This window comes from Lissotriton vulgaris, chromosome 11 (genome assembly GCF_964263255.1).
Source record: "Lissotriton vulgaris chromosome 11, aLisVul1.2, whole genome shotgun sequence".
Taxonomy (NCBI): Eukaryota; Metazoa; Chordata; class Amphibia; order Caudata; family Salamandridae; genus Lissotriton; species Lissotriton vulgaris.
The window spans coordinates 510,192,564-510,206,482 of NC_141699.1; the positions used below are offsets into that span (position 1 = coordinate 510,192,564).

A 13,919-nucleotide genomic window follows, 5' to 3' on the forward strand; every position below is an offset into this window, starting at 1 on the left:
TCTGGTTTGATTTGGAGAAGTTGTCTCCAGAAATACATGTAATAATTTTATATAGCTCTTAATGCCTGTTCAGTGGAAACTTCTGTTTCCACCCAAATTGGTCTTATTGGGCCACTTGTAATGTGGACCGTACTTTACAAAGTATTTAGATACAGCTTGTGTCCTCCTTACCTCTATCCAGGGCTTTAAGTGGGCTGGGTCCCACCGGTGCTCAGTTTTTAAAGGGGGCCTCGAAACGGGTCTCTATCGGGCTCTGTTTTGGGCCCTGGCACAGTCCGTCAGTTTTTTCCAGACTGCATTGACAGCAGGCACATAGATGTGCGCATGCTCACACTGTTCACTTCTCACTAGTAGAGAAGTTAGGGCATGACGTCACGCCAAGTGAGTGTGCTAGGGAAAGGGAAATCCTTTAACCACATGGCTGCTGGGCGTTTCCCCCCCCCCCTGTGCTGGAAATTGCCATTTTAGTGGCACCATGACGAGCTCAGCTCGTCATCAGCACACGACACCCGTGGGTGATGACGAGCTGAGCTCGTCATCAGCATCGAAAAAGAGTCATTTTCTCTCTGGGTTTCCCTTCTCTATTTGAAACTCCGGAGCAGCAACATTGTTGTGGTGTCACCAGGGCTTTAAGTGGAAGCTTTTTCAATATTATATACCCGCCATAGTTGCTGCTTATTTATCTTATACAACTAACAACCATTGACAAAGCCAATAGTCCAATGATGTTACTTGTTGCATCATATATCTGGATGCAAAATACAAGTCGGGCGGCACACTATGCTATGTACAGATTTGTAGCTTACCTGTTTTTAAGCCACGCCCTTAATTACATAGACCACGCCCCTTTGAGGGACTCCCAAAAATATTTTCATCCCACTTAAATCCCTGCCTCTATCTGAGGTAATTTGCTGAGGTTATTGTATGAATAACGAACCCGTTGCATTTTAAGGTATCATCTATTTAGATTACTAAATGTGTGGTGGTACTTGTTGTTTGTGATGCTTACAGTTTTGGGACCGCTGCAAACTGTTCCTGATGCCATCAAAACACCAGCCAGATTATGCGTATCTGCGGCATGTTCCCTTGCGTCGAGTGCACCTTTTCACTGTTGTCCAGATTGTCTGCCTCAGTGTGCTCTGGGTTTTGAAATCAACAGTGGCGGCCATCATTTTCCCAGTCATGGTAGGTGAACTCTTATGTGACTTTCAGTTATCAAAGACTGTTTTGTGTGAACTTGTCTATCAATAAAAACTATTTGTTCCAATGGCCGATGTAATATTCCAGTTGCTTTCATAGGAACATAATGGCGCAGAGCCACAAAGGAAATGCACGTTCACAAAGACAGTTGCAGCTGACTTTGCAAATACAAAGTGCCAATTTGCAATGTACACAAGTGCATTGCATATCGCACTGAATATGTTAGTGGACTATATTGTATCCAAAATATTGTCTGACTGACAAAATTATCATGGGCTTTAGTGAATTTTAGACATCTCCATCCAATGGAACAATATTTTTATTATCAATATTTAGGACGCAATATTTCTGTTGGATGACATTTTACCTAAAGAGTTTATGACATACAAACCTTCTCACGTCTGAGGGAAAAACGCAGCGACGGCCCGTGTAGGGCTACACCGGGCGGTGACGTGGGGCGGGGGAGGGGCAGGGTGGGGTATGTCAAATATGGGAAACGGACGATTACAAGTAAGTAACATAAACAATTTATAAAACGAATGTTCTTGCGCGTGATGCATCGCATTTGACGTTGCAGCGCACGCAACAAAATTCGGTTTCTTTATTTTTTACGTTACTTACCTGTAATCGTCTGTTTCCCATATTTTACACACCCCCACACTGCCCCTCCCCCACCCCACGTCACCGCCCGGTGTAACGCCCTACATGGGCAGTCGCTGGAAAAACGACCATTTCTCTCTGTCGCAACTTGCAATGGAATGCACAACTGCTGTGCGAAAGATCCGGCAGCTGCAAAGCATGGAATGATCACCTGCTGCCATGTGCAGGTGGTAATCATTCACAAAGGGTAAACTTTCACTTTCAGACAGCTTATACCTTGCGTGTGCGGTCTGCCCCCATCTGTATGGGAGCAGACATTGCTCTCATGATCTGCTGCATGCTCTTCCCAATGTACCATTCACATTGTGCCACTCTTCTTTGCATTGGGAACCCTACCTCTCGACTAAACAGGATTATAATGCATGCACTTTGTGAACTTGAATGTTGAGACTGAGGTCTTCTGGCACATGGAGACATTTGTTCCAGAATTTACAATGGTGTCAATGAGGTGCAAACCTGATTCCTACCGTTTCGTATTCATGAATTTTCTGATTGACTTACTGTAGGATAGTCGGTTTCTGTTGCAGTAAACCCCCACTTTCTGCCAGACTACTGATGCACTTTTTCTTGGTGTGCCCTTGGTCCCTGATGATTAGGTTCCCTGGGCCTGTGTTCTTTTTCCAAAACTAACCCAATTGGCATCTCTGGCCACAGGTCAGCCCCTGGTAAATGGTACCACAGGTACCCAGGGCACTGTGACCAGGGAAGACCTCTAAGGGCTGCAGCACTTATTGTGCCACCATTAGAGGCCCTGTACCTTTACACATACACACATTTCCTTTGCAGGCTGTGTGTCTTGCTGCAGAACAAAGTGAAAAGTCGACATGGCACACATCACTGTTTGCCATGCCTACAGAGCACTGCCCTGGCCTAGATCAGCCACCCCTCCAGCTGGGTGCACTAATTCAGTGGTGAGGGCACAGGGCATGAGCCTTGTGCCCCTACAGTGCCCAAGTCCATTCTTAGGCATTGTAAGTGCAGTGTTGCCATTAAGAGTATATGGTTCTGGGAGTTTGTCCTTACGAACTCCACAGCACCATAATGGCTGCACTAATAACTGGGAAGTTTGGTATCAAACTTCTCAGCACATTAAACCCACACTGATGCCAGTGTGGGATTAAATGTAAAATGCACACAGAGGGCATCTCAGAGACGCCCCCTGAAAACTAACCAACCTCTAGTGTCCAGACTGAATGGCTGATTAGACTGCCACCACAGACATGTTTCTGGACCCCTGGGTCGAGAGCCTGCTGCTCTCTGGGGCCTGAAACAATGTACATCCTGGGACAAGGTGCCAAGTCTCCTCCCCCAGGATGGGCAGGGTTCACGAGGGGGAAGCTTTAAAGGCATGCTGCCTTTGTGAGCTTCCCCAGACCACTGGCTGTTTTAATCAACTGGTCCCCACTGGTGGGAGAACCGGCGGGAAAAACAAGTGAAGGAAAGAGGTTTGCCCACCTCTGCCAACTCCAACCCTCAGGTGGGGGAGGAGAAGTGAAGCACAACCTTGAGTCCCCGCCATCTTGGAGATGGGGGAACCCAGCCAACTAGGAACAGGCTCCTGTCCCCCTCCCACTGGAGGGTGGCACAATAGGGGGTGTACCCACCCCAGGGAAGGGACCTATTGGTCCCTGCCCTTTACCTACCTGTAATGCCCCTAAATATAGTATTTAGGGGGCACCCTGAATCTTGCTTGCTCAGATCTAGAAATGACAAGAAGAAAAGAAGAAGGACTGAAAATCCGAGCAGCCAGCTAACAAGAGGAAGAGCTCACTGACTTGGCCTCAGCTCTACCGGCCTTTCTTCCCTTGAACCTGCTCCTGGGAAATCCCAGTGTGCCCTGCAGCCAGCAACCTCAAAAACCCTGGAGGACCTGCCTGCCTTCACTTCCAAAGACTGCTTCTCCTGTGAACACCGGATTTGTTCAACTGCAACTTCTGGCAGCAGCCAGAGACCGCGAATCCAGGCCACTCTGCACCCGCCGGAACCCGGCATGAGGTCGAGAGGAAAAACATCACGAGGAGGTCACCCCGGTGATCCTGACCCAAGATCCGGCGACCCCTGACCTGCCTCAAGCCTCCAGCCAACGCCTGCAGCCTAAATCCAGAATGCCCCCATGACCGCAACCTGGAGCTGGTAAGAAGATCTGACCCTAAAAGGCACCACTGCACCCGACGCCCCATGGCCTTGGGTGTCCAAACCAACGGTGCCTAACCAACCCTTAACTTCCCAACCTACCTCTCGAAGTGGTGGTCGCACAAAGAAGTCCTTTGTCTCCCTGCCTGCAGTGCTTTTGCAAACCGGAGGTTCTCCATTGAAAACAACAGGGCTCCCGACCTCGAAACAGCACCCTGCATCCGACTGCCCCAGTGCCGTTGAGGGTACACCTTTTGTGCTACTTTGTCTCCCCAGCAAGGGTTAAAGTCAGGGCTTGCTCTGACCTTAACCCTAGGAGCTTTGCTCCCACAACCCAGTGCCCTGCTTGCCAACAACCACCAACCGGAGGCCCCCTATCCCCCATTGGATAACATTGGGCCTCAGCACTCTGCACCCGGCCGCCCTAGTGCTGCTGAGGGTGTAACAAGAGTGCATCACTGACCCTGGGGGACCCCTGAGTCTAACCCCAGAACCTTAACTCCCACAGCTGATAACTTGCCTGTGAACTGATAACTTGTTTTTCCTCCATAGGATAACTGACAATTTTCTTCCAAAAAGTGTGGAGTTTTGAAATCTGAAAATATTCTTTAAAAATCGCACAAATACCCAAAACTTATTTACTTACCTGTTTGCAGGAAATGTCGCAGTGCTGAATCTAGATATCCAGCACTGAGTTAGAAAAGTAACTAAAAAAGTAACTTTCCTGTAATTTACTGAAAAAGCCTATTCATTTCAATGTACTGTATTTGCTAAGTGTTGCAACCTACTGCATCCCCTTTAAATCAAACAAAGTACAATTTCTACTGCATTTTCGAACTGTTCTATATTCAGTAACTTATTACTGAAAAGTATTTAATGCTGACCTGTGCCAGGCTTGCATGGTTCTAAAAATAAAACAACAGTTCTTGAGAGTGTGAATTCATTTGCTGACTGTGTGTGTACATCAAATGCTCAACAATGTCCTCTGATACTGCCTTACTGCTCAACCACTCTATCACAAATAGATAGTAAGGTTCTATCTAACTTTAACCTCTGCCTACCTCTGGGGTCACCTGGACTCTATACACACTATACCTCATTTTGGTGTAGTATATATAGAGCCTGTTCCTTACTCTTACCAATTGCATTCAGAGGTTGTATTAACTCATTTAGAAACAATTTACCACTACACGCCTATTCTGGCAACTGTCGCCTATTCTGGCAACTGTGTTTTCATAATATGACAATTTTCACTTACTGTGTAACTGATTCTCAAAATACAAAAAATCCAACTTGCTACTTATCATAAGGATTATCAGGCAGTCAAATTCACTTTATTCGGTTAAATAAAACCATAAAAGCATACTACAAAAAAACACAATAACATTTTCTTCAAAATATTACAAGAGCACAAAAGCACAATCAACGTGACGCGACCAGCACCCGGTGGCAGTGGGTGGTCGCTAGCTGTGCATGTGTGCTTCCCGCTTACCTGATAACTTTTAAACCGCTATTTACTTTTTAAATACCTTTGTGTGTGATTACTGCTGTTACTCACCTGCCTGTTCACCCCAGCCCCGGTCCGACACGGCTGTGTGCCGCTTGATCGGACAGCTCTCAGGGTTACCACACACTTCCGGGTAAGGTCAGCGCTCCAGACTCCCGCGCTCGGACCTACTTAGCTCAGGGGTTGTGCGCATGCGCGGCCGACGTGACCAGCACCCGGTGGCAGTGGGTGGTCGCTAGCTGTGCATGTGTGCTTCCCGCTTATCTGATAACTTTTAAACCGCTATTTACATTTTAAATACCTTTGTGTGTGATTACTGCTGTTATTCACCTGCCTGTTCACCCCAGCTCCGGTCCGACATGGCTGTGTGCCGCTTGATCGGAGGGCTCTCGGGGTTACCCCACACTTCCGGGTAAGGTCAGCGCTCCAGACTCCCGCGCTCGGACCTATTTATCCCAGGGCCTATGCGCACACGCAGCGGACGCGCGCAGCGGGCACGCCGGTGGCGCGCCAAAGGCAAGCCCTCTGCGCCCGTCCGCGGCCTACCGGGGCCTGTCACTATGCCCAATTATTATATTATTCCTCTACACAGCTCCAAGCACTGCAAGGCAATTGGCCTCTCAGTGCTCCCACTCTGGCCCACATAGAAAACCTTGGCATACTTCAGTCAAATCCTGCCATTTTACCCTCCCAGATGCTTGGACCACAGAGGCCCCTTCTGCTGACCGTTAAACTGGAGGTTTCCCCTTAGTCTCTTCCCAGTCCCCCGTCTGTGGCAACAGTCTATCTTCTTAATACCCGCTCTGCGGTTAAACATCAATTGGAGCTATTTTACTTCCTGGATACTGTCAAGCTGAACATTCTGTTTCTCACCGAAACGTGGTTTTAATCTGACTCCCTGCCTGACATTCTAGCGGCCCTCCCTGACCCATATTATGCTCTCCGAGCTGATCGCCCGGAAGGGAAGGCTGGAGGAGGAGTGGCCCTGATAGCCCGCTCCAATCTCCAGTTTCAACTCCTTTCCTATCCCTCTATCACTGCTGTTGATTTTTTAGTTGCTCGCTCTGTCTCTCTAGCGGTTCCACTTAGATGCGCACTCTTCTACCGTCCTCCCCAACCCATGCCTTTTTTCATTCCTGCTATGCAGGAACTGATGGCCACTTTGGTGGTCAACAATTCCTCCTTCTTGGTACTGGGTGACTTCAATTTCTGGCCCAGTGACCCTCGTGAGGATCATATATCTAAAGATTTTACATTTTCTCTTCACAGCCTGAACCTCACCTCACAGATGCACTCCCCTACCCATATACATGGCCACACCCTGGATCAGATCTGGTCAGCCAACCTATCCATTTCTTCTCCCTTAGTTTCCCCTTGCACTTGGTCTGATCACTCTTTGATCTCTTTTTCTCACAAACTCGGGACTGATAATAAATCCTCCCCGCCTAAAAATGTTTGGGCACGGAACTGGAATCAAGTAGACCTTGCCACACTCTGTGGCTCCTCTTAAATTGGTTAGAACATGCCGCTCCCACAAGGCTAATAGATGGTTTACCCCCAAACTCAAGGCTCAAAAACTTACACTCAGGCAGGTGGAGCGCCATTGGAGGCGCGATTACTGCCCTACACTAAAAATACAATACATGACGTTCCTCCTGGATTATAAAAAGGCCATTCTTCAAGCAAAATCAGAATACTTCTCTTCTAAGATTCTCCTTGCGGCAAATAAACCCAAGGAAATCTTCATGAACTAGCAACCTCGGACAGAACCACTCCCAAGCCTGTCCCCTCACAACTTCTTTGCAATTCCCTCAATTAATATTTCATTGAAAAAATTGCAACCATAAAATGCAATATTCCCTCGTCTCCTCCCTCTTTTTCCTGCCCTCAGCCACCGCCTAACCCTCCTTTTCTTGACCAACTCCCCCTGATCTCCGAGGAAGCCTTTCATATCTTGTTTAAGAAGGTGAAATCGGGTCTACCTCCGATTGTTGCCCTGTCCACATTCTGAGGGAGATTTTCTTTACTTGCTTTAAACCCCCACTAACCCTCCTTAATACTTCCATCACTCAAGGAATTGTCCCTGATTCGTTCAAATCAGCCAAAGTTATTCCCATTTTGAAAAAAACTGGTGCTGATTTCACTTCCCTTTCTAATTTTTGCCCTATTTCTTTACTCCCTTACCTGGGAAAGATGCTGGAAAGCCACGTCACTACCTGCCTCTCCGCTTTTATCGAGGAAAACCACCTTCTAGCCCCTCATCAGGCTGGCTTTCGCCCATCCCATTCTACTGAGTCTGTTGTCCTCTCCGTTCTAGATGAGCTCAGGAGGAGTGCTGACATCAACACCCCACAGGCCCTGGTCCTCCTCGATTTGTCCGCCGCCTTCGACACGGTCGATCATTCCATCCTTCTCGACCGTGTCGGGGGTGCCGGCATTCGGAGTTCGGCTTTGGCCTGGCTCACCTCCTTTTTAGACAACCGCACCCAGGTCGTACAGCTGGAGGGCTTTTCTGCCCCCACCTGCACTGTCCCCTGCGGGGTCCCTAAGGGTTCTTCTCCCTCTCCTCTCCTTTTCAATCTTTATATCTATCCTCTTATAACCGCTTTGCAAAAAACGGAGGTCACGTTATATAATTATGCCGATGACCTCCAGCTCATCTTCGACCTTTCTTCTTCCCCTGATTCTATTCTTAAGTTTCAATCTACCCTGACGTTTATTTACGACTGGATGAATTGCAACCATTTAAAGTTAAATCCCGACAAGACTGAGCTGTTGCTGACCGGTGGCTCTTCCAGTCCTTGGACCTCTGCCTTATGGCCCCCTTCCCTTGGCTCCCCCCCTTACCCTCTGCCTCCGTGAAAACTCTGGGTATCAAAGTCAGCCAGGATCTTACTATGCGCCTCAGATCAGTACCGTGGTCTCATCATGCTTTCTTTCCCTTAGATCCATTCGAAAGATCTCTCGTTTCTTCTCTGCCACAGCCCTTAAACTCATCCTTCTTGCAATGATTTTATCCCGCCTTGATTACGGCAATGGCCTGTTTGTAGGCATTCCTGCCTACGAACTCCTGCGCCTACAATTAATTCAAAATCAGGCTTATCTACAGACTCCCTAAGTCCCATCCAGTCACCCCCCTGCTAAAAACCCTCCATTGGCTGCCCATCTTGGAGAATTCTCTATTCAAGTTGGGCTGTCTGATCTTTATGGCCCTGGCTGGCATGGCTCCAGACTTTATCAACTCTAAGATCAGAGCCTATGTGCCTAATAGAGACCTACGCTCTTCCACTCTGTTTCTCCTCAGTGTTCCCCGCTTTCGGAGGAAAAAACTCGGCGGCATGAGGTATTCCACCCTTGCCCCCCCTTTCTGGAACGCCCTTCCCCTTGCCATTAGGTCCATCCCCATCTATATGGACTTCCGCAAAGCTCTAAAGACTTACCTTTTTTCCCTTGCATTCCCGCCGCAGTGACCTCCTATCCCCCATCAGTGCTAATCCGTCTGCAGCGCCAAGAAACTGCATGGTGCGCGAGCGCTTTACAAAACCCTTCAACTTCAACACATAATACAGATAAAGCGAGCTCTTGATCATCAGTATACACAGGAATAATTTATTACAGTTAAAATGTACTCAATAATAGCAGTCCTTTTCTTTTTCCTCATTCTGACCGTAGCGATCAAAAAACTAGCTATGTTAAAAATTTCCCAAACATTTGTCAACATTTGCAAATATATAAAAGCAGGTCTGGCCTGTATAAAACCTTTGCCTTTTAAAATGGGTAAAATGAACAGTTTTTGAATGTGCAAAAAAACTCACAAAATAGGACAAAATGCATAAAGTTCTGAGTAGAAACATTATCACAAGTTGCAAATGCTACTTACCAGTATGCATCTGTTCTTGGCATGTAGGGCTGCTGACATTCATATCTGTGCATAGATTGCCACCTAGTGTTGGGTCCGGATGATTGCACATTGTTGTCCTGGAAGAGTCTTCGAAGTATCACGAGATAGGTGGCTCCTCCCCTGGACTACAGTGCGCATGGGCATCGCCTCCATCCCCAGATTGTTTTTAGCCATTGGCAGAGATGGAGTGAAGAATGTGAGCGATGACCATGCTTGAGCATATGTATATATATGAATGAATACTGCAGCTGCTACAGGCGCCGGGGAGGAGGGTGGGCGATATGAATGTCAGCAGCCCTACATGCCAAGAACAGATGCATACTGGTAAGTAGCATTTGCAGTTCGAGGCATGTGGGCTGCTGAATTCATATCTGTGCATAGAATACATAGCAGTCCCTCCATTATCGGCGGCCGCCCGTGCCAGCTGCAGCAGTCTGAAAAAGTGTTTTTAGAACAGCCTGACCAACAGCTGCCTGCTGTTTGGAATGCATGTCTACACAGTAGTGCTTAGTGAAAGTATGTGTGGTAGACCATGTGGCTGCTCTACAGATATCTTCTAAGGGAATGTTACCTAGGAAAGCCATAGAGGCCCCCAACTTCCTGGTGGAGTGGGCCCTCGGTGGGATAGTGAGGGTGCGCTTAGCTTTAGCGTAACAGATCTGAATGCACTTTACTATCCACCTAGCAATCCCTGCTTTTGAGATAGCGTTTCCCTTGTGGTGTGTGGCAAAAGCAACAAAAAGCTGCTTGGTTTTGCGAAAATCTTTTGTCCTGTCTACATAGTACATCAAGGCCCTCTTAACATCAAGGGTGTGGAGCATGCGCTCCGCCAGTGTCTCTGGGTTTTGGAAAAACACCGGCAATTCAATTGTCTGGTTTAAGTGGAATTGGGATACCACTTTGGGTAGGAATTTAGGGTTAGTGCGGAGCACCACCCTGTTAGCATGTACCTGGAAGTAAGGTTCTTGGATGGTGAGCGCCTGCAGCTCGCTAACCCTCCGTAGCGATGTAATTGCTACTAAGAACGCAACCTTCCAAGTCAGAAACTGAAGCTCACAAGAGTGCAGTGGCTCAAAGGGAGGACCCATCAGCCTCGTAAGAACCACATTGAGGTTCCATTCTGGAGCTGGTGGGGTCCTTGATGGAATGACCCTTTTGAGTCCTTCCAGAAAGGCCTTGATAGCAGGGACCTTAAAGAGTGACAGGTGCTGCCTATTCTGGAGGTATGCTGCCATAGCAGACAGGTGAATGCGGATGGAAGAGTATGCCAGATTGCATTGGTACAGGTGGAACAGGTAACAAATGATGTTTTGAATGGAAGCATCTAGCGGGTCAATATCGTGGTTAACACAGTAGATGACAAACCTCTTCCATTTAGCCGCATAACAAGCTCTAGTAGTGGGCTTCCTTGCCTCCCGAATGATGTTCATGCAATCGGGAGGTAGATTGAGGTAGCCAAACTCTAGGACTTCAGGAGCCAGATCGCCAGGTTGAGCTGTTGCGGATCTGGGTGCTGAATGTCGCCATGGCTCTGCGTCAAAAGGCTGGGAGTGAGATGAAGCCTTTGATGCGGTACCACGGAGAGTTCCAGAAACGTGGTGTACCACGGTTGGCGAGCCCACGTTGGAGCAACCAGGATGAGAGTCATCGAGTGCTGCCTGAGCTTGCGTGCCACCAGCGGTATCAGAGGTGCTGGGGGAAAAGCGTACGCAAATTTGCCTGACCAGTTCATCCACATCGCATTGCCCTGTGATTGCGGGTGTGGGAACCTGGCGGCGAAGCTTTGGCATTTTGCGTTCTCCTTTGTGGCGAACAGGTCTATCTCTGGATGACCCCACCTTTGGAAGTACGGTTGGAGTACTGATGGATGTATCTCCCACTCGTGCATCTGATGGCTGTGCCTGCTGAGCAGATCCGCCATTTGATTGTCCTTGCTTGGGAGATGCTCTGCCATGAGGAAGATGTTCCTCTGAATGGCCCACTTCCACATGCTCTGAGCCAGATGAGACAGCTGTGGAGAGTGTGTGCCTCCCTGCTTCTGGATGTAGTACATGGCCGTCATGTTGTCCGTCCGGATCAACACGACTTTGTTGCACAGATGTACTTTGAACGCCTTCAAGGCCATGAAGATTGCCATCAGTTCCAACACATTGATGTGCATCTTCCTTTGCTGTAGTGTCCATAGTCCCTGCACAGTGTAATGGAGTACATGCGCTCCCCATCCCTGGAGAGAGGCGTCCGTCGTCAGGATAATCTGTGGGACAGGCTCTTGGAATGGTCGGCCCTTGCAAAGGTTGTGTGTATTCCACCAATGCAGAGAGTTGTATGCCCGACCGCTCACCAACACTAGGTCTGTCAGTTGCCCATGAGCCTGAGTCCACTGACGTGCAAGGCACTCCTGAAGCGGACGCATATGTAGTCTCGCGTGCGGGACAATGGAGATGCAGGAGGCCATCATGCCTATCAATTGCATGAACACCTTCGCTGGAAGCGAGTGTTGGGGTCTGAATCGTTGGATCAGCGCCTGGATACTGGCGATTCTCACTGAATTTGGCTGCGCGGTGGCTGCCAGAGTGTTGATTGTCGCGCCCAGGTACTGTCGCACGTGGGCGGGCTGGAGATGGGACTTTGGGTAGTTCAGAGAGAATCCCAGATCGTGCAGGAGATGAATGGTGCGTGACACGTGGTCGACGCACTGCTGTGCTGTCCTTGCTTGAATGAGCCAGTCGTCCAGGTAGGGAAAGACGTGGACGTGCTGGCGACGGAGATGCGCTGCCACAGTCGCTAGGCACTTGGTAAACACTCTCGGTGCCGTGGTGACCCCGAACGGCAGAACCTTGAACTGGTAATGCTGGTCTAAGATCGTGAATCTGAGATACTTCCTGTGGGAAGGATGCAGGGGGATATGAAAATAGGCATCTTTCAGATCCAGCGTAGCCAGGAAGTCCCCCTGTTGAAGCAGGGGAAGCACCTGCTGCAACGTGAGCATATGGAAGTGCTCCGAGAGGATGTACCAGTTCAGGGGCCTGAGGTCCAGGATCGGCCTGAGGGATCCGTCCTTCTTGGGAATCAGAAAATACAGGGAGTAAACCCCTGTTCCCCGCTCTTGCAATGGAACGACCTCTATCGCCCCTTTTTGCAGCATGACTAGAACTTCTTGCTGCAACAAGGTCAAGTGCTCGCCTGACATAGGACGGCTCCTTGGGGGTATGTCCGGTGGAATGGACGTAAGCTCTAGACAGTACCCGTACTGGATAATAGACCTCACCCACCTGTCCGTGGTGATGGACTTCCACGCCGGCAGGAACTGCTGGAGTCTCCCCCCGACCGGTGTTGCATGGTCGGGGGGCAGTGACAAGACGTCACTGTTTGTTGGTGGTGGTGGACCTGGATCTATTGTTTCCACGTCCCCTGCCCTTGACATTATTGCCTCTGTAACCACCTCTACCCTTGTTGTTATACGAGGCTTGGGTGTTACTCTTGTAATATTGTGTTGACTGGGATGCCTGTCCCCTTGAGGTGCCTCTGGAGTTTGAGCGGCGAAAGGAACCACTCCGAAACTGCTGACTTTGTAAAGCCCCCATAGACTTGGCAGTTTCCGTATCTTTTTTCATTTTCTCCAGTGTGGCATCCACCTCAGGGCCAAACAGGTGGTCAGGATTCACTGTTTGATTGAGGATCGTAGTTTGGATGTCGGGTTTGAACCCCGAAATTCTAAGCCAGGCATGGCGTCGAAGCAGCACACTGGTATTGATAGCCCTGGAGGCTGTGTCTGCCACATCCAGTGCACATTTGATGGATGCATTCGTAATGAGTTTACCCTCCTGAATCAGCATCTCTCCTGCCTCCTTGTATTGGTCAGGCAAGTGTTGCAGTATGGCCTCTAATGTGTCATAATGGGCCCTATCATAACGTGCAAGTAAGGCTTGGGTGTTAGATATTCTCCAGATATTAGCTGCCTGTGCAGCAATTCGTTTGCCTGAGGCCTCAAAGATCTTGGACTCTTTGTCTGGGGAAGGAGCGTCACCAGTAGTTTGAGAGTTCGCCCTCTTCCGAGCGTTGGAAACAACCAAGGAGTCCAATGACAAGTGTCCCTTGATATATGTAGGATCCGTGGGCGCTGCCTTATATTTCCTGTCGATGCGAGGGTTGACCACACGCGCTCGGGTGGGCTCCTTGAAAACCTCCGTTGCATGTTTAAGCACCCCCTTAAGCATCGGTAGCGTTTTGACTGACTTTTCGGCCACCGAGAAGGTGTCGAATAAGAAGTCCACATCCACGGGGTCCGAGTGCAGCTCGACGTCGTGGTTAGCAGCAGCTCTCTCTATCAGAGCATTGAAGGCCGCCGAGTCCTCAGTCGGGGACGTCTTGGCCACGAAAAGTTGAGTGTCCTGACCCAACTGCGGGCCCTCCGTGTCGCCTCCGGCGGACCACGGTACGTGCTCCTCCTCCGGATCCGAGTACGCCGGATAGTTGTACTCGTCACCTTCCTCGTCCGCATCGGCTGCGGCGGAATGC

The 13,919-nt window shown here is 49.2% G+C and overlaps 1 protein-coding gene across 4 annotated transcripts in view; it reads left to right on the forward strand.

Annotated features, from left to right (window-relative positions):
• Positions 1 to 13,919, forward strand: part of SLC4A5 (solute carrier family 4 member 5) — a 611,906-nt gene that overhangs the window by 455,962 nt on the left and 142,025 nt on the right. For all 4 annotated transcript variants that reach the window (XM_086943571.1, XM_086943570.1, XM_086943572.1 and 1 more), the window contains one exon: positions 1,012 to 1,185. In XM_086943571.1, the coding sequence (XP_086799697.1) occupies positions 1,012 to 1,185 (174 nt within the window). The remainder of the gene's footprint in view (positions 1 to 1,011; positions 1,186 to 13,919) is intronic.